This window comes from Macadamia integrifolia, chromosome 13 (assembly GCF_013358625.1).
Source record: "Macadamia integrifolia cultivar HAES 741 chromosome 13, SCU_Mint_v3, whole genome shotgun sequence".
NCBI lineage: Eukaryota > Viridiplantae > Streptophyta > Magnoliopsida > Proteales > Proteaceae > Macadamia > Macadamia integrifolia.
This window is the reverse complement of record NC_056569.1, coordinates 9,503,604-9,522,191: the sequence shown is the minus strand read 5'-3', so window position 1 is coordinate 9,522,191 and position 18,588 is coordinate 9,503,604. Positions and strand designations below refer to the sequence as shown.

Genomic DNA, 18,588 nt, shown 5'->3' with positions numbered 1-18,588 from the left:
ATGGTCTGGAACAGAAACCTGAATAGCCCGGAAAAGCAAAAGTAGACTGTGGAGTGTGGAGACATGAGACAAAGGATGGGTCCAGGATCTTTGTGAATCACTATATATAAATGTACCAACAAGATGCTTGCATAGTGAACCACCCAAAGATCCAACCTTTCAGTGCCCCTCTTTCATTCAATTCTCTTTTAGATATCATCCTAATAAAGTAGAATCCCTACTACTTCCAAAGGAACCCATTGTTGATTGGGCCCACCTGACAGATTGTAAACTGAGACAAATTAAAGATATAATGGAGTCTTGGACCCCATGATTTGTTCTAGGTAGCTTGTCTTGGTATCATTCCTGGCAGCATTTTAGTTGATTATTTCAAATCAAAATGAAAAAGGAGAAGATAGCTTGAATAGGTAATTTCAACCATCCTCTCTTGATGTATGGTTTTTTTCTAGCTCCTATGGGCTGAAGCCTTTGGAGTACTACTGTCTACTTATCAAAATTCTCAAGCCAAATTTTTTTTTTCTTATATTTTCAAAGGTCAAGCAGTTCTAAGCTAAGATGGATAGTTGTGATTGCAAATATATTAAACTTTGAAGCCAAGTAAACTGATTCATATGAACTTTGTTTATTGAAACTACCTTTTCCCTTATTGTCAAAAGCTTAACAAAAAATTTACTTGACGACAACGCCATGTGGTTTAGAACTTCTAAGCTGATGAGACATAGCAGCAGTTAAAAGTGATGCACAACTTTGTGCACAGATTTCAACACAAATTGATTTGTGACATGGAAAATAATCGCACTTCTTTGAAAAAAAAAAAAAGGGTAATGGCTAAGGAACTCAAGTTAGATCAGCTATCAAAAGGACCACTGGATTGGACTTCATGAAATCAGAAGTTCCTATAAAATAAGGTAAAATATGATCCTCCTAGCATCACCCAGAAAAGAAAAGAATGGAAAATATAAACCATTGAAGCTCTTGACAAGTACAAGATCCATTGGATACATAAGTGGGTTCTGATTCATATTATAACTTCAAAGGCTTCCTCTATATATGACCTATCTAGTATGACTTCTCAATTTATACCCTAGAACAGTAATATTTTTCCAATTTTTTTTTTTCTGGAGAATTAATTAAAGGAATTGGATTATTAAACACAGTGGAGAAGATACTAGATTCAACATGAACAGTAGCTTGTTTGTTTGTTTGTTTATAGCAAAATTGAAAGGAGGGAAGAATAGTATAAAGTGTCATGATAAGAGATAATGTACTCTGAAATCAACTTTTCTGGAGATACCTATGAAGAGTTCCTTTCGTAATGCTAAAAGAAGACAGAGAACAGACAATAGAGAGATGGATAGGGGCAAGGAGGTGAAGGCAAATAGGGAGCTTCAATGTTTCATCGTGCATGCCACCGGCCTTACTTATTATTACTTCCCATAGGTGGGAACCCTCTGTGTGCACCGTACGCACGTAGTTATGCTGGTACAGTCCGCACTAATTGCAGACATCAACAGTTGGAGTAATAGTAAATAAATCAATAAAAGCCACCCCAACCCCTCCTAAAAATGGCCAAACACTAGCTTCTCAACCCATCCCAAATATGGAAGATAACGGTAAAGAGAATGTTGATCAAGGGTTCTCTGCCGTCTCAGTCGCAAAAACAGAAGGAAGTGGTGGTGGTGGTGGTGGTGGTAATGGTGGTTGTGCAAGAGAAGATGATGAGGTTCTCAAGAGGAGAATCTCTTGTCATCCCTTATATGGGCTGTTGACTGAGACCCACTTGGACTGTTTAAAGGTTGGTCTCTCTCTCTCTCTCTCTCTCTCCAAGAAACAATGCTGTTGATCATGATGATCAGGATTAAGGACAGACCAGTGTGGGTTTTATTTCAATACCCATGAACAATGGAGTCATGTAGATAGCATACATGTAAGGTGGTGACTAGCTCCATCAATGGTTAAAACTACTAGATGGTTTTCTCTCTCTTTTTTTTTTTTGATCTACTCGCTTCCTTCTTTTCTTATCAAACAAGTTCAAATCATTAGAAGATGATGAGGGTTCTCAAGAGGAGAATATCTTGCCATCCTTTATATGGGTTCTTGATTGAGACCCACTTGGACTGTTTAAAGGTCCCTCTCTCTCTCTCTCTCTCTCTCTGAATCTATGTTTCTGAACAAGAAACAAGGATATTGATAAAAACTGCTAGATGGAGCTTTGTGGGTTTTATTTCATTACCCACCAACAGTGGAGTCATGGAGATGGAATACATGAAAGGTGGTGACTCCATTAATGGTTAAAACTATTAGACATGGAGCTTTCTCTTCTTTTTTTTATCTACTCTCTCCTCTCTTTTCTTCTCAAACAAGTTAAAGCCATTAATATCTGAGTCACCCGTAGTAGTCAACAGTAGTCAAGAGATACAGTATTCAACATCTACAGACTATCTCAGTTATTTATCAGTTTCTTTCAATCTTCTCTCTTATCTTTTCCTCTTCAAACAAGTCTTTGAAGTCTTAAGTCTTATCAGAGTTTCATTACTCAACTGAGACCATTTATTTGTCTTTCTTTTCGACATTCCAAACTCTCTTAGCATTTCTAACCTATATACTATTATTTTTTCTTGTCATTTCAGGCTAGCATGGGTGACATTGAAGGACTTCCCAGAAATTCACAAAATCAAGCAAATGATAAGATCAATACTAGCATGCCCAGTTGCTCAGAACTTGATCACTTCATGGTACGTATCTATTCTTTTCATCTCTTCTATACTGGCTTTCCTCAAAACCCAGAGAGAGAGAGAGAGCGCCCACCAAACAGGAAGGTCATGGCTAGAGACAGAGCGGCCATTTTTGGTCAAAACAGGACCACATGAGAGACAAGTTAGAGAGAGAGAGAGAGAGAGCATAACTTTCAAGATGGCCGGGTTAAACCGGGTTCATAACTCTCAAGAGCCCTTTTTCCCTTCTGGATTGGTCAGTGCAGTAAAGACTATAAAAGATGTGTTCTTTCTTTGTTTCTCCTCTGGTTTGGCCGTTGCACATGCATGGTTCTCATTGGACAGCTACAGTGTACACAGACTGAGCGAACCAGTGGATCGGAATATGACTTCTTATTCTATACAGCTTCTCCACCAATCAATGCGTGTATTCCAATGCGCTAATTTAATACTGCTCATTGAGATTTGATAATGTACATCTAATACTATTAATTAGTGTATGCTGTATGCAACGTGTCTTACATCTGATTGTGTTAATTAAATAGGAAATGTATTGTGTGGCTCTAAGCGACCTCAAAGAAGCCATCAAGGAGCCCGTGCAAGAAACTACAGCTTTCATCGACGCCATGTATTTTCAACTTATGGAGCTCACGGGCATGGGGACCCACCCACCTCACACCCCGCCTACCTCTCCTGGTAAGTGTTGACATTCTAAAACAGTCCCTAATCCAGTATTTCAGTTCATGACCCGACCCATTTCTCCAAAGTTGTTCAGAGCTAGCATATGATAATGACCCATGGGAAGATGAAACTGTCGGCCCATGCCTCTGTTTTTTTTTAGTTTCTTCTTCTTCCGTTTTACTTCATTAAGAAAGGAAGCTGCCAACCGTTGGATCAAAATCTTGAGGACATTTTTATCAGTATGATCTAGTATGGATGTTATGTTGTATTCAATCTTGACGGTTGGCAGCTCGATAGCACCGAACCATCCTTGCTCCTTTGTTCTTTCTATATCAAAGAAGTCAGATTATAAGATAAGGGGGAAATTGATGCTTCTAATCGCACAGTCTTTGCTTACACATAAAGGGCCGCAAAATGATACCTCCATCTTTATAAAACCCCAAACACAAAGAGCGACAAAATGCCGCCCCCACCTCTGTTAAAGGACAAAAATAAGGTGAAAAAATGACGCCCCTCCTTGGTAAAACTTAAAAATTCTATCTCCTATTGATTCTATATGCACCCAGTCTACGTGGGGTCACATGACAGGTAGGGATTGGGTTAGTACAAGTCACTAAAATTGACAAGGCTGCAGGAGATGAAAGCAGTCACCACCAGGAAGCCCATTTCGTTCATGGCTTGGGTGGTTCGACCGGAGAACACATCAACGACAGCTGAATGCCAAGTGGCATGATTATAGATGCCTATGTGTCAAATGGTAAATTCTCTCTCTCTCTCCAAGGGTGTTAATTGTCTCGGTCGGGTTTAAATGGTATAATCCATTTTAGTCGGCTTGTATTCTGTTTTATTCAGTTTAACTGTTCTAAACAAATTTTAGAACCCCCGGTTTATCATTCAAAACCAAACCCGAACCAATTTCGTTTCTTTTACGATATGAAAACCCAAAATCGAATTGAATAATAATCAGTTTGCTGGTTCGATTCAGTTTGAATAAATTTCGGTTTGAAATTAACAGCTCTCTATTGCCTCTTTAATGAGCTTCCTTTCTGTGCAGTTAATAGTCGTTATTTAACGTCCTGCGTATGTGAAAATAGGGACGGACCATTAGAGATTAAGTAGTTCTACCAACTTTCAATAATGGGCCCATGGATCTAAACCTTCCAAATCTAAGGCTACCAGGAGAAGAAGAACTGACAACTTCAGACTAACTCAGACCAAAACATTAGGCCATTAATTTTAGTGATTTGGGGACCAAAGGGTGTATGCAGTTTGGTATTACTTTCTCAGGTCCCTGTACTCCTTGCTGCAGGGGACCCTACAGAGATCTACCGCAGAGGATCCTGGCATATCTGCCTCTGAAGTCTGATCTGTGGGTGGATTTTACTTTTTAACTCACAAAGATATCTTAGGTGGGACCCTTGAAATGCTGGTACTGATAATCAGCAATCCACCTGATTAATCATGTGTCCACATCTTGCTGGTGACCAAGGTAGAACCTTAGGCACTCTTTCGAGTATAAAAAGATGCCCTGGAAATAAAGCCATTTTTGTAAAAGACTGAGTTGATGAATTATTGAGTATATATGGTCAGTCCAGTCTGATTTTATGCCTGTTTGGACTATTGTGGAACGCCCAATTCAAGCAAATTATTATCTTTCAAGAACTGGTCAAACTTGGTCAAACTCAGAAATGAAAAAAAGGATGAACTATAGTGGATTGGACCAAGATTTCCTTCACCCTGGGTGATGAGAGAATCTCTTCATCAATAGTGATCTGATGCTACTATGGGTTCATCATTAACTCCTACCCCCTTATTATTCATGATCTGAACTACCCTTTTCCAGTCCAATCAGAGGGTCAGATTAGGAAGATGAAGAGATTCTCTCTTCATCATGGGTGGAGAGATACTGGGCCATGCATGGTCTAGAGATAGTGAACACTTGTGGACTTATATATGAAACCTGCAACCAAAAATAGCTGTTAATTCCCTTGTCATGGGACATTCTTATGCAGGTAAAAGAGAAGAATGATACCTGAAACTGGACGAGCGATGTGATTAGGAATGCGTGGGCAACAGATAGTCTGTAAACAACAAACGAGCGACAAGGTTGATTTAAATGAACAATATGAGCAGTTGTTGTATCTCTGTCATTTCATGTATCAATCAAAAACTAAGCTCGATTTCTTCTTTTCTTGTATTTGATCGCACACCCAAAAAAGGCATGCCAACCAATACCAGGTTGGTGTTGGTTCACTAGAGATAGACAACATGCTTAACATAAAGAGATATTATGAACAGGTAATAACTAAACTGAGGAACTATCCAGTATTCTATGATAAAAATAGGTTCGTTATTGTTATCAGCAAAAATGAGCAGCATTGTCATCTGACTGTGAAATGCCGAAATGAATGCCTCTACATTTGCCAATGGCATTTTCTTCTCTGGTTGATTCTATTGGTTCTCAGATGCTAATACCTAAAATTTTTTTTGGTAAACTAAGACTATTTGTATCTTAGACAAATTGGATAAGTACACAATTCAGCTTAAAAAACTAGTAAGAGAATTCCAATTATTGCACTTCCATTCACTTACGTATATGTTCAAAGAGTTGGTATTTTGACCCAACATAATGAAAAGAGAAAGTATCGACTTGCATTACAGAGCTAGAAATATGTTCAGTTCAAACATGTGTCAGAGAAGGCCTATTCCAATTGCAGATTTTAGTTGGACACCATACTCTCAGTCTCTTTCACAAAGCCATCTCCAGTCCAATCTTTATCAGATTGCAATCCTTTCTTGATTGCTTTCCGCTGCCGGATAGCTTCTTTTTGTCTTCGTACTAAATCTGTATGCGTCGTGAAGTATGGAATAGAGGCTCTGTAGCAGACAAAATTGCCACATCAGAAAACACAACCCATCATTCAAAAGCAAATACTAATGTGACTGTTCTGGCCAAGACAGTGATCCCGTATTGTGCAATTGTCTGGTCCAACAGTCTGAACAACGATGGGTTAAGCATACTTGTGCTCTGAGGTTCAGTATATCTATAACATATATTAGTGAGGGAAAATTACAAGCAAAAAAGTATTTAGGGGTATTTTAGTAATTACACTTATCCACCCCCATGTACTTACATAAGTACTCTTAGTCATAGTTGTCACGGGTCTAGACGATCCAAGGCATTGGAGGGACCTTGTGGCCTGGATGCAAGGTGACACCAACAAGGAGAGAAGGCACTCACCAAGGCGACAAAGGAGGCCAAGGCACTGGACCCCTAACAACTATGTCCTACATACTTCTTTCCACTGTAATATCAAGAGTGAGCTAGCCAGCTACCTCTAGCTGACCTAATCACTGCCCACTTGTGAACGGCTGAGAAAAGTCTAATTTGCCTGCTGGCTAAGGCTTTCTGAAGCGTAGCAAGAGGGGATTTCTGAACTGTAGCAAGACGTTTAGACTCTGGAGTTCAAATTCAATTGGAACCATGCCTCTATCAATACTGTTTCTAATATAGAATAAACTGTAAGCACCCTACAGCCAGACATACAATTCTCCAGTTTGGATGATCCAAGCTATCAGATGGTTGAAGACTGTTGAAAGGCCTTCCCATCCGGGTGTGAACTGAGCATCCAAGCCAAAAACTATTAAAGGTGGGATAACAGGAAAGAGGTGGTAAACCCATGCCTTTTTGTGGACAAAAAATGATGTGTTTTAATGGGAAGGGTTGGCAGATCTCCTGGAACAGTCACACTTTTCAGAGCACCGTATCTGCTGGATCTATTGTGTTCCTTTTGCCCCACCCCCAAAAGAAAAGAGGGCAAAGATATGCCATCTTCCCATCTTTACAGTATAAAGTGAGCATTAAAAGTAGACAACACAACTGAATAAAAGTTAAGTCATACCCCCTGAAATCTTCTACTGAAGAGAAATTGTGCTTTCTCATGAAATCCTTCAACTCAGCACAGAGTTGCTTCACAAGGCCATACCCATGCATCATCACACCAGTGCAGACCTATAATGTTAACAGAATTAGATCAGATAATAAAAAGTTTCAAGAATAAACTATTGGTAAAAAATTATTTTTACAAGAAAACAAATGAAAAAACCAATAATCAGAAAATCTGAGAAATTAGAAAATGCATGTTTCATATAATTATTGCTCAGTACATAAGTCACAGTAAGGCTGAGTTGTTGTTGACATAGTCACAGTAAACCAGGAACTCCGGGCTACATGACCAATAGCTAGGCAGCACTTCTCAAAGTAAATTTATGGGCCAATTTTCAGATTTTCTTTTACCATGTCTTACTCCAGATGATACCTTTCCCTCACTACACAATATCTTACATAGACCAAAGCCAAATGTTGCAATTTGTACAAATAGTTACTTTGTATGATCATTAGTAGGCAAGCACATGTGAGTGATATATGAACATATGATCAGAAAAGATGTGAAGCCACCCACTACTTAAGAACCAAAAGATTCTGTTTGGAAGACTGGAACAAGAATTGTCGAACGTGGTGGCATCCAAACTATACTTGCAGCACCACAAGGGTCTGAAAGAAAATATAGAACTTCAGATCATTTTGCAAAATTTGGTACCTATAGAGAATTAAGTTTTGGCATCCTAACTTCAGATCATTCTGGAAAAGTGGTGGCATCTAAATTACAATTGGAGGATTTAGTGTTGAAATTTCAAATATAACTAGAGATTCTTACAGGAAGTATCCAACTTTCTTAATCACCATTCTACAGCTCAAAGCAGTAAGGAAACAATACTCCTACCTTTTCCTTCAACCATTATGATTTTTGGATCAGGTGATTTTAGCAACTAAAACTAGGCCAAAGACTTAACCTGAACATTTAATTGGGAAGCTATTAACCTCATGAACAGATAGATCACTTGCCAACCCATCACAACGACATATACCATACAAAATAAAGAGCTTATTAAGAGAATGACGGAACAAATTGAAATGATCACCAGAGCACAGAGGGAAGCATTCCTTGCCACTATTTTCCATCCTTTGAAGCTAGGTAAAAAGTTTATAATGTGGGTCTTGGAGGCACCACAATTTAGTTTCTACACTACTTACCCCGAGTTAATTTTTTCCATCCACCCCTTGATCTTTTGGCAGCCACAAATCTGCAACTCATCACTTTTTACTGGCACATTTCAGTAGCCATCGACACAAACCCACACCACCTAAAGTGTTTTCATTCAGCTTAACATTTATTGAAGCCATTCCTAAATTACCTTGAATGTGCTCATTTCTTATTTTAGCACTCCTAGTGTGCTACTCGTCCATCTCAATATCCTCTACTTGGCTACTCTTGTTAGCTAATATCTTAATAAAATTAGTGTGAGTTTTCATGGAAGTTACCATGGTTGAAGTGTAATGCTACTTAGATGTAGTTTGTATCTATTTAGAGGGGTCCACAAATTACACAAGCTCTAATCTGTGGACCCTTAACCATAGATTTGTGAACTGCAGGTAGAATATCTACGTAGTGGACTGAAGTTTATGAGAGGAAGCTAGTTGCTTGTATTAGGTTTAAATTTCCACTACAAAGAGGTCTGCGTGAACAGTATGCAGATATAATAACTACATTTAATCAAACAAATTCACAAAAAAGCCTATCCCCTCAGGGCCCAAATTTCAGAAACATAATGACAATGAAAATTATGAGAGTTAAATCCTGAATAAGAAGATAATAATTAAGCACGCAAAGAATAGGTGCAGAACTGCAGATTGTAGTCCAACCTGAACTGTATTTGCCCCAAGAAGAATAAATTCTGCAGCATCACTGCCTGTCTCTACTCCTCCAATGCCAGAGAGAGAGTAATCCTTATCACCAAATTCTTCCTTCATCATTTTTGCAATTTGCATAACTTTTCCTAGTGCAATAGGATGCACTGCCTTGGACGAATAACCTCCTGGAGTGGAGTATCTGAACTCAACAAATTAGAATGCATGAAATAATTGGAAACACTCTGGAAATAGTGTGAAAAGAAAAGAAGGCCAAATATTGTCATAATAATAAAGGTAAAATTTCTTACCCCTCAACACAAGGCTCAGGACGTAAAGTGTCAAGGTTGATTCCCATAACGCTCATAATTGTGTTAATAGCAGCAATACCCTCGGAGCCTGATTTCAGTGCCACTCTGGCTGGCTACATTCAACACAATGAATTGAGATGATAATATGATCAGAGAAATGATTCAAGCAATTGATATTTTTGCACACCCATTTAACTGTTAGCAAACAAAAAAGAAAAGGCTTGGCAGTCTGGAAAGTATCACATTAAATGGAAATAAATTAATAAACCAGATTACAGAATTTAAGACACCATTTTCACTAAAAATATATCTCAAAGCACCATTTTGAATCGTAATTTTGGTAGAAACTGTTAAGTAATATTGCAGGGGGGTTTACTGTCATGTTGTTTAAGTTTCAGAGGTTTATGGGTAAATATTTATCTAGGGATGTCTCAAATTATTATTATTATTTTCTTTCTTATTAATAAATAATTTAGCAGCCGATTAGGATAATACACGATCAAATCAATTTGCTCTTCTTTTCTCTTCCTCCTCCTCTTTTTCACTTGTGCAGATACTGATTGTTCTAGTTCTCTTTCTGTCATGGAAACATTGGGATTGTGGCTCAGTTAAAATAAGCTTCTGATTAGTTGAAGAAGTTTTCAAAAAAGACTTCTAAACCAAATTCATTTCTACGAATCCCTAGCAGATGTTTTGAGGATCCAGCCATGTGTTTTCTATAGTATGCATAAAAAGAATTCCAAGGAATCCTCAGCTTCATTGAATTGAGTCGGACATTGTTTTTTAAGATATATTCTAGCTATATCATATTATTCATAACGCTCGCTCTACTCCAAAATAGCCATTAAGCATTCCTTGCATCTCAATGAGAATTAATTCAGATCTTCTCAAACAAATGATCATGCCATTCTGTTTGTCAACTTGCTCCATGCATATCGCATATAAGATAAATTGTTTTCTATTTTATATTTATAGGAATCTGCATATTACTAAGGAACAGGGAGGAGAAACTAGGAATTGCTCCCATAATCATTGCAGAAAGGGACCAGAAAATGTCAACTCCAAAATAATGAAAGCTATTATTTAATCTCTGCTTATTGTAAGACCTTGTAACAAATAGAAAAGTTTACTGAGATATGAAACACACAACAATACAACATGACACATCAATCTCTCAAGACCTTCTATGGCATCTAATCAGATGATACTTTTAATGCAAACAGATTTGAGTGTTAAAAATTAAGATATTAAATATGTGTTATGGACCATGAATCTGCAAACACGAGGCTAGCTTCTCATATTATGGTTACACACATGTGTACACTATAAAATGATATGCGTATCCATTTGACACAGAAATTTCAAAATTAGCACAGTCAAGCTTGTCTAATAAGGATAATGGTTATGTCATGGCCTTTAGCAAATATAGAACTCCAATGACTTGATATGTTTCCTCAAAATAATGAACATTTGACATGTCAAATTTTAATGCCATGTAGAGTCCAGTAGAGTCCAGTATGCAAGAGTTCCCTTTTTTTTCCTTTGGTAAACTACAAGAGTTCGATTAGCAGAACAAACAGCTGTCATTCACCGAGGTAATGCAAAACTAGTTGCTTGAATTAGAGACAATAATTTGACAATGATAAGTGGTATAGAGTTTGAGGCTGCGTTTGGAAGTCATCCAAAAAAACGTTTCTGGTGTTATGGAGTTAACAATTAGAGTGGGATGGGGGTGGGGGAAACCAAATAAAAAACAACAGCCAGGCAATAGGGTAATTCAGCTAGGACAGTTATGATGCCTCTAAAACAAACTATTAAACCTTCCAATTCAGCCCAATGAAGACTGTTTGAAGAAAATTTCACGTACTTCCTTCAAAACTAAAATATGCAAAATATAATTCTCTTCTTTTGTTATTTTACCATGCTTCTCATTCTAAAAATAAATATTTTTTTCCCATATTGATTTCCCAAGCAAACATGAGGATAAAGAAACTATAATAAGATGCTTATGCAAGTAAAACAGATGAGTAACAAGTGTCTGATGCAGTTATTCCTTTGCCAATGTAAAAATTCAGGGTTAAAAATCAAATGAAAGAATCCTGCAAAATCAAATCGCAAGAATATAGAGTAAAAGAAATCCAACCTGTGTAATGTCAGTGACGTTGGGAGTCATCTTGGCCCACACAGGGACTGTGGCTTTTGCATTTATCCACTCAGATACCTCCTCCAATAGTACACAATCTTGTCCAACTGCAGCACCCATTTTTCGCTCTGGCATACCGTGAGGACATGAAAAATTAACTTCAATGGCATCCTGAGCAAAAAGAAAAATGACCATTGGATGCAATCAACCTTTGATAAGAAAGGTAGTTGGATTGGATAAAAATTTAGATAAGAAACTATGAGAACTTACAACTCCAGTTTCCTCAACACGCTCAATAAGTTCCTCCCACGCCGATTTGTTGTATTCCTCCATAATCGAAGCAATGAGTATCCTGTCTGGGTATTCTTTTTTTAATTGCTTAAATTCTGCAAGCATAGTCTCAAAAGGTCGGTCACTGATTAGCTCTATATTTTCCCAGCCAATAATCAGTCCTTTAGCAGAGCCATTTCCTCCTGCTCGAAGGCGAGCATACCGAGGGGTTACATTAATTACTTTAGTTGCATCCAATGATACCTGGCAAAAGATACAGCCCACTCAGAAAACTTTGATCACACTGAAACTTGCCATGTGAGAGATTTTGAGGGCTATTGAAGTAGGACTTCTTAAGTGGACCGCGTAGGAAGCCTTTAAACATTAGTGTTTCTTAAGAGCTTAGCATTTTGAGCTCTGGGCCATATGCATCATATGGAGAGCAGTGGCCAAAGAAGTTGAGATGCCCAAGCAAAAGAGCACAAACAAGTCATCTACCTAGCTAGCTTTTAAGCCAATCTACAGAATGATCTCATAGGAACCATAACTGGACCCGTGCCCAATGCGAATGGAGAGGTTCCATGCATGATCTGATTGTTTACACCTTCATTTCCTTGTTCTGAACACAATCGTTATATAATGTGTCATCAGAAATGATCACTATTCATATTAATTCAGTTATTCCTCACAATAACATGACTATGGAAAAGATTAACTTTTGACACAAATGGAAACTACCATAATTAAAACGAATATTCATTTATGATTAGAATAGAAGAAAAGGCAGAGAAACATGAACAAATCAAATTCAATCAAAAAGAAAGAACAATCAAATTTACCGTTTTGGCAATCACAGCACCCCAGCCTTCATCAAAAGCCCTCTTCATAACCGTGTAATTAGTACCAGGCGGTCCCGAACCAATAACGAAGGGATTCGGCATCTTCAGACCATTTACAGTCACACTCAGATCGGGCTCCGTTTTCGTTTCCGAAGCAACAATCTTGAACCCAACCCTGCTAATTCCATTCCGGAATCCAGAGCGACGAAGCTGCGGGAACTCTACACCAGAGTTCCCCCGAATCACCTGGGAAGAAGAACTAAGAGACGCCATGGATGATAATAAATCCTCCGGGGAATCAAGATTGTAGAAGCTGAAGACGACTATGATACAAAGGGTGATTTAATTGAATCGAATCTCGTTTTCGTTTTCTGCAATTTCGTACAACTGTCTTCGATCTTCTGCGATCGGGAAATAATTGAAGAGATTTGAATTAACGATTTGTTAATTGATTGGGTTCCGTTCTGACTTTTTTCCTTATGCTTGTCAAGGTGGAGAAGTGCTTAGACAATTAATTTGTAGTAAAATTTGAGATAAGATTAGAAGGGACTTCCTTGTTTCTTTCTGAAATCTGCGTGCGAGAATCGACATGTAACTAACGCTCTTGTCTGAAAAGTATGAACATAGCAAACGTCAAATTGGAACCAAATTTGGTTTGGTTCGGTTAGGATTCCAACATAGGAACCGAATTCTAGAACCAAATTGGATACTAGTGTTATAGTATATTGATATATAATAATACTAAATATTATAGTATATCAATACATTATTATACTAATATATTATAGTATATATTACTAATATTAGTATTAGATTTTATAAATTTACTATACTATAATATAACTATATATTGTATGTTATAGTATATGGATTGAATATAGGAACTGTAATTGAACCGTGTAAGTAAGGGTTCAATTGGTCGGGTTGGATCAATCTTAGTTAGGCCAAGCCGAGCCTAGCATGCCTATACTCTTACATTGTGACTTATCTATTTAAGGAATTAGTCGATCTTGGTTAGTCTTGTGTTGGGCTCAATCAGGTTTTAGCATTTAATCTGATAAATCAGATTGTAATGGGGGCTTAAACAGGTTTTAATTGTCTTATATTTTAGAAAATTGTCAACCTGATGAGATTGATCCAAACCCAAAATCCAATATGAAAAAGTCATTGACTAGATTAGTCATTGTCAACCTAATGATGTTTTCATGTTAGATGTTCATTGTTTTATAAAAATAGATGTCGAATGGCAAAAACAGTTTATTTGGGTGGACCATGATGCCTTTTAATCAAGGTGTAGATATCGAATGGGAAAAACAGTTTACTTGGATAATCCACGGGTGGTCATTCACACATCGAATGGGAAAAACAGTTTACTTGGATAACCCACGGGTGGTCATTCACACAATGAGTACAACAGGGTTCGATCCCACGACCTCCCCTGGATGCCGGCTCCACAAGCCAAAACTACCACCACTAAGCTATCCTAGTGATGGTAGCTTTGATCTGTGATTTAATTTGACCTTGATTTCACGATTGTACCAATTAAAATGCAATGATGTATTATGAATGTAGGTCCTAGACATTAATCTAAATAGCGATTCCATATTCATCTCTGAAGATCCTTTGAGAAATCACACTTCTCACAAGTATCACTATCATGCTCCCATTGATTAGAATTTTCAGTAAAGTGATGCAATGTAAATTTCAAGTCATTATCAAGAATAATTGTATAATGTAAAACTCAATTTATTGAAATCAAATTTCAATAATATTTTAGATGAAAAGTGAAGAAAAATTTAATTGCATATTAAGTGTGATATTGGATTACTTGCGCAATTATTCATGATAATAGTTGCATAGTTGCATAACCTTCCCTTTGCTTTTAATCTAATTTTACTTATAAAATGAGATCTAAATAAAGTTGATATCCATAGTTAGTGTGTAAATGGTGGGCCCACAACATGATGCCATTTGTTAAAATTGAATATGATGGGAGTAAAGATCAACATGGACCATGCTGGAAGCTTAACGTTTCTTGAACTTGAATAGATCCATTTGCTTATTAGAGAAAGAGAAGTGCCGATAAATTATCGATCGCGATTCAAACGGCCGATATCTCGCCCTTATAATAGGTACGACATCTTTACATGACTAAGTAGATTTTTTCCTTTTTTGGCGCTCGTATAGGGGCAGAATTCTGTCCGTGAGAGGCCTTCCGCTACAAACATAGGGGGCTTGCAATAACAGCCGTGCCCTTGTCTGAGTTGCACATTCCTCTACGTGGGGTGTTAATTACAGACTTGGATCGACAGACCCAACGGTTGAAAACCCAAAGTAGCCTAACTCTATTAATAAAAGGGTGCTACCTGATTAGCGCCTGATCAGAATCACACCAATTAATAGTTCGATTTGACCCAACATGTTTAATGTCTGTTTATAACTTGTTCAGAGGTTTTTTAGAGCACTGTTTACTAAATCCGATACATTTAAAGACTGTTTAAAGCCTAATTATAATCCATTTAGAAATAAATGCGTTATTAGCCCGACTACCCTTCAGTCCAATTATTGGTAGCCTCATTAAAGACCAATACTCGATCGGCCGTTTATAAATGGGATCATATTCATGCCTAACATATGAGGATTGATTACTTAAACGAGCAGGTTAAGGTGCAAAATCCTATAGTGAAGAAGCCCGATTAAATCTGACTAACCAAAATTGGGTCCAACTGATTGACGGATCTGGCTCCTCTTGTGAGCGTAGATCGCCCAGGTCAGCCCACAGCTACTTGAATGATCATCATGTCTTCAAACGGTGATTCAACGACTGTGCTTATATCGACCAGAACAGAAACATTGCACCGAGAGTCATTGGATCACCACTTGAACACTTATCGATCGTCCAAATGGTTATTGGCAAGACCAAAATGAATAGTCGCTAAGGAGAAGATCCCGATACTAGATTGGCACCACCAACTGAGTGTCCTTGCTTGGACAGAAGTGTTTAACTTGAGTGTATTTATGCACTATAATATTTCAGAAATATCCTTGCATACCGTTTCTACTTTCTACCAAGGATCCTTCTACTAATTGGGTTGAAAGTGTGATTCACCTGCAGGTGACGCAATATACGACATGTAAGGGCGGTAACCAATTCTTACTTGTTCCTTCCTTCGCTCTTAACTTTTTCACTCCCTCACTCTCACCAATCCTCATTGTGGCTCTCTGGTTTAGCGTAACATCTCTTCCTGCCTTCACTATCTGATTCGTATCCAATTCTATCCAATTTGGCAAGTAAAAATCAGGGTTAACATATCAAAAATTACGCTCAAAATCAAGGTTAACGTCATGGCTAAAAATCAAGGCCAGGCCAGGCCAGGCCAGGCAAAGCCAAACCAAAAGTCAGGATAAAAAAATTAGGGCTAGGTTCAGAGTGGGCTGGGTGGGCTAAAGGCCTCAACCCTTACCGACCCAAATTTCAGGGTTGGGCTGACCCTCAGGGCCAAAATTTTTGGGTCTGTCCCTATTCAGGATCAGGGCAAGTTTGCCCCGTTATGACCAAACTTGCACCCTATAGACAATGCGATGATATTTTTATGTCCCAACATTACTTTTTTAACACATTTTTAGTATTATATTACTAAGTTCATTTGTTACACTTCGGAAAAAAAAAATTTGACAAATTCAAGGGAGTGTCCCTGAACTGTGAAAAAATTGGACACATAAAATGGTTAAAAAAATAAAAACTTATGAATTGGAAACATTAAAAAAAAAAAAAAAAAAAAAATTAATGAAGCTTAAATTTTATGAACATAAAATCAAGGAGATCGAACTATTATTAATCAAATATAGTCCTGCAAATTCCAAATTGAATGAACACATATTACACTTCTCTATTCTTTCTATGAAAAGTCTCTATGAATTCAAACCACCATCTCATGGGAATTACTGCATATGCTCTTCCATTTGAGCTAACGATTCATGTTGTTTGTACTATGCATAAGGAATCTCAACTAATGATTCTCATCGAAGTGATATGCTGGTGGGCTCCCATCCAAGCACACTGCAACAATTTCAATTTTAAAAAGCAATGTACCCTAACCCAACATTAAGCGTATTATACATCCATACCTGCTCCTTTTGCTACAACATTTTCAACAAAAGCCATTCCACCGTAGAATCCATATGCTTTCAAGCTAATCAGAAAGCAAATTAAAAGGTTTAACCATCCATGAAATTTTACATCAGCCATCCTGTATGGTGCAATCAAATATCAGAACAGCGGAAGAAAAAGCATAACAAAAAAAATTCAAACTTAGCAGGCATACAGATGTATGCAGCTAAAATGAGAGATTTAAATCATAAAAAAGTGTTCATAAAGAAGGGTGTAGGACTATTTTTTTTATCTCTACTCGAAACCCCTCCCCCAGGGGCGTTCCAATCAAGAGATCCCTTCAACTTGGGAAATATATAAAGTGTGCATTTTCTTTCAAAATGAAATCGTTAGATTCCCAATAACCCATTTCTTAAGTCAGCAAGAACTGATCAACTGCTCTCCCATCTGATAGGAACCAACACATTATGCCAGCTGAATTCATCACAAAGTTAATCTATAATTTGGTCTCCAATCCACCCACCCCCCCCCAAAAAAAAAACTCATAACACAGTCCTTCCTTTAGAAAATCACCATTAACCACTGACATGGGCATTCTCGAATCAAAATATACAGAAAAAAAAAAAAAATCAGTAATCATAAATTTCTCAATGCTTCAATGCATAAAATGATCCATCCACAAAAGAACTATTCTTGATTGAGAGAACCCACAAAATCCTGCCCATTAATAAATAAAAATAGTAATTACAACCATAAAGAACAAATGCCCAATTCCTTCAAAAACCTAATAAAGAAACAAAAAACAGATTATCGGCCTTGAATAATGACAGATAATAAGATCCATGACCATTAAAAAATAAGAACATTTAAAATAAATTGACTTAAAAATGTTATTTCTTTTTCCTCTTTTGGTAAGGAAGCAATGTAAAAAGGGGGAATGGAAAGATGAAAATGAATTTCTCTTCAGGATTATTCTGGCATTGCTAAAAATTTGCAAGAATCCTTCTCAGAAATATGCATAAACATTGAATCTGTAAACTTTTTCGGTATCGATTCCGTAAACATGGAAAGACCAACAAATCTAGTCTTTGAAAGATGAGTGCAGCAGATCCATTAATATTGCAAAAACAAGAACCTAGAAAAGGAAAACCCAGATTTCTCATGTGGATACATGGATACAAAAATGCTGCCCAAGTTTCTCCAATGATGTTTCACTCCCTCCTCATTCCATCAATGCCCCACACCCGCAACCTACAAACCCTAAAATATGGTGTTCAATGTAGGGCTCAATCGAGTGGACAAGCCCCTCTTAGAGAAGATGAAGAACGTCACCTAGACATCTCTCTGTACAATGTGGCAACTAAGGGTTAGGTCCATTGAAAGAGGGAAACAACCGAGGAAGAGATTCAAGAGATGAGGAAGAGTTTCTTGAGCAGAGAAAGAGATTCACCTCTTACTATTCTTCTTCTTCAACGACTGATTTCAGCTCAAAATTTCATCGGTTGGAGAAGACAAAATCAGAAGATGGTCTTCCTGCGCAAAGATGGAATCAATAGTCGAAGTCACATTTTAGGCACACAACCCAGAAAAAAAAGGAAAAGAAGAAGGTACAGTGGAACAGGGGAGATCGAGGTTGAGAATTTCTCACCTTTGTCCCGAACTGTTCTTCACATTTCTTCGACAGAGGGAATGGAGCCAAAAAATAAATCCTTCAAGGCCCCCCTGTTTTAGATATTTTCGAGTCATTTGTCTTAGATCCCAGGTTTTAAA

At 37.6% G+C, this 18,588-nt stretch overlaps 2 protein-coding genes across 3 annotated transcripts; one reads left to right on the top strand and one right to left on the bottom strand.

The window, feature by feature from the left end:
• Positions 1–1,373: 1,373 nt before the first annotated feature.
• On the top strand, positions 1,374–5,588 carry LOC122060237 (homeobox protein knotted-1-like 12). 2 transcript variants are annotated; one of them, XM_042623431.1, is made up of 5 exons: positions 1,374–1,795; positions 2,631–2,735; positions 3,260–3,410; positions 4,030–4,152; positions 5,408–5,588. In XM_042623431.1, the coding sequence occupies exons 1-4, from the start codon at positions 1,601–1,603 to the stop codon at positions 4,110–4,112; spliced, it is 534 nt and encodes a 177-aa protein (XP_042479365.1). In that variant the 5' UTR covers positions 1,374–1,600; the 3' UTR covers positions 4,113–4,152; positions 5,408–5,588. The 2 variants fall into 2 exon arrangements, with proteins under 2 accessions (XP_042479365.1, XP_042479366.1); XM_042623432.1 differs by lacking the exon at positions 4,030–4,152.
• A 350-nt stretch (positions 5,589–5,938) lies between these two features.
• Positions 5,939–13,218, bottom strand: LOC122060236 (dihydropyrimidine dehydrogenase (NADP(+)), chloroplastic). The gene is made up of 7 exons (XM_042623430.1): positions 12,708–13,218; positions 11,869–12,132; positions 11,599–11,769; positions 9,456–9,568; positions 9,160–9,346; positions 7,298–7,407; positions 5,939–6,272 (listed from the first exon to the last, which is right to left on the bottom strand). The coding sequence occupies exons 1-7, from the start codon at positions 12,978–12,980 to the stop codon at positions 6,116–6,118; spliced, it is 1,275 nt and encodes a 424-aa protein (XP_042479364.1). The 5' UTR covers positions 12,981–13,218; the 3' UTR covers positions 5,939–6,115.
• Between the last annotated feature and the right edge of the window lie 5,370 nt (positions 13,219–18,588).

Excerpts from the sequence above, each read along its gene's own strand:
- LOC122060237 (XM_042623431.1), top strand. The coding sequence starts at position 1,601 with ATGGAAGATAACGGTAAAGAGAATGTTGATCAAGGGTTCTCTGCCGTC. Across the intron at positions 2,736-3,259 it reads CAGAACTTGATCACTTCATG|GAAATGTATTGTGTGGCTCT; the intron begins GTACGTATCTAT and ends TTAATTAAATAG. Across the intron at positions 3,411-4,029 it reads CACCCCGCCTACCTCTCCTG|GAGATGAAAGCAGTCACCAC; the intron begins GTAAGTGTTGAC and ends ACAAGGCTGCAG.
- LOC122060236 (XM_042623430.1), bottom strand. The coding sequence starts at position 12,980 with ATGGCGTCTCTTAGTTCTTCTTCCCAGGTGATTCGGGGGAACTCTGGT. Across the intron at positions 11,770-11,868 it reads GTGTTGAGGAAACTGGAGTT|GATGCCATTGAAGTTAATTT; the intron begins GTAAGTTCTCAT and ends CTTTTTGCTCAG. Across the intron at positions 7,408-9,159 it reads TTGGGGCAAATACAGTTCAG|GTCTGCACTGGTGTGATGAT; the intron begins GTTGGACTACAA and ends TTAACATTATAG.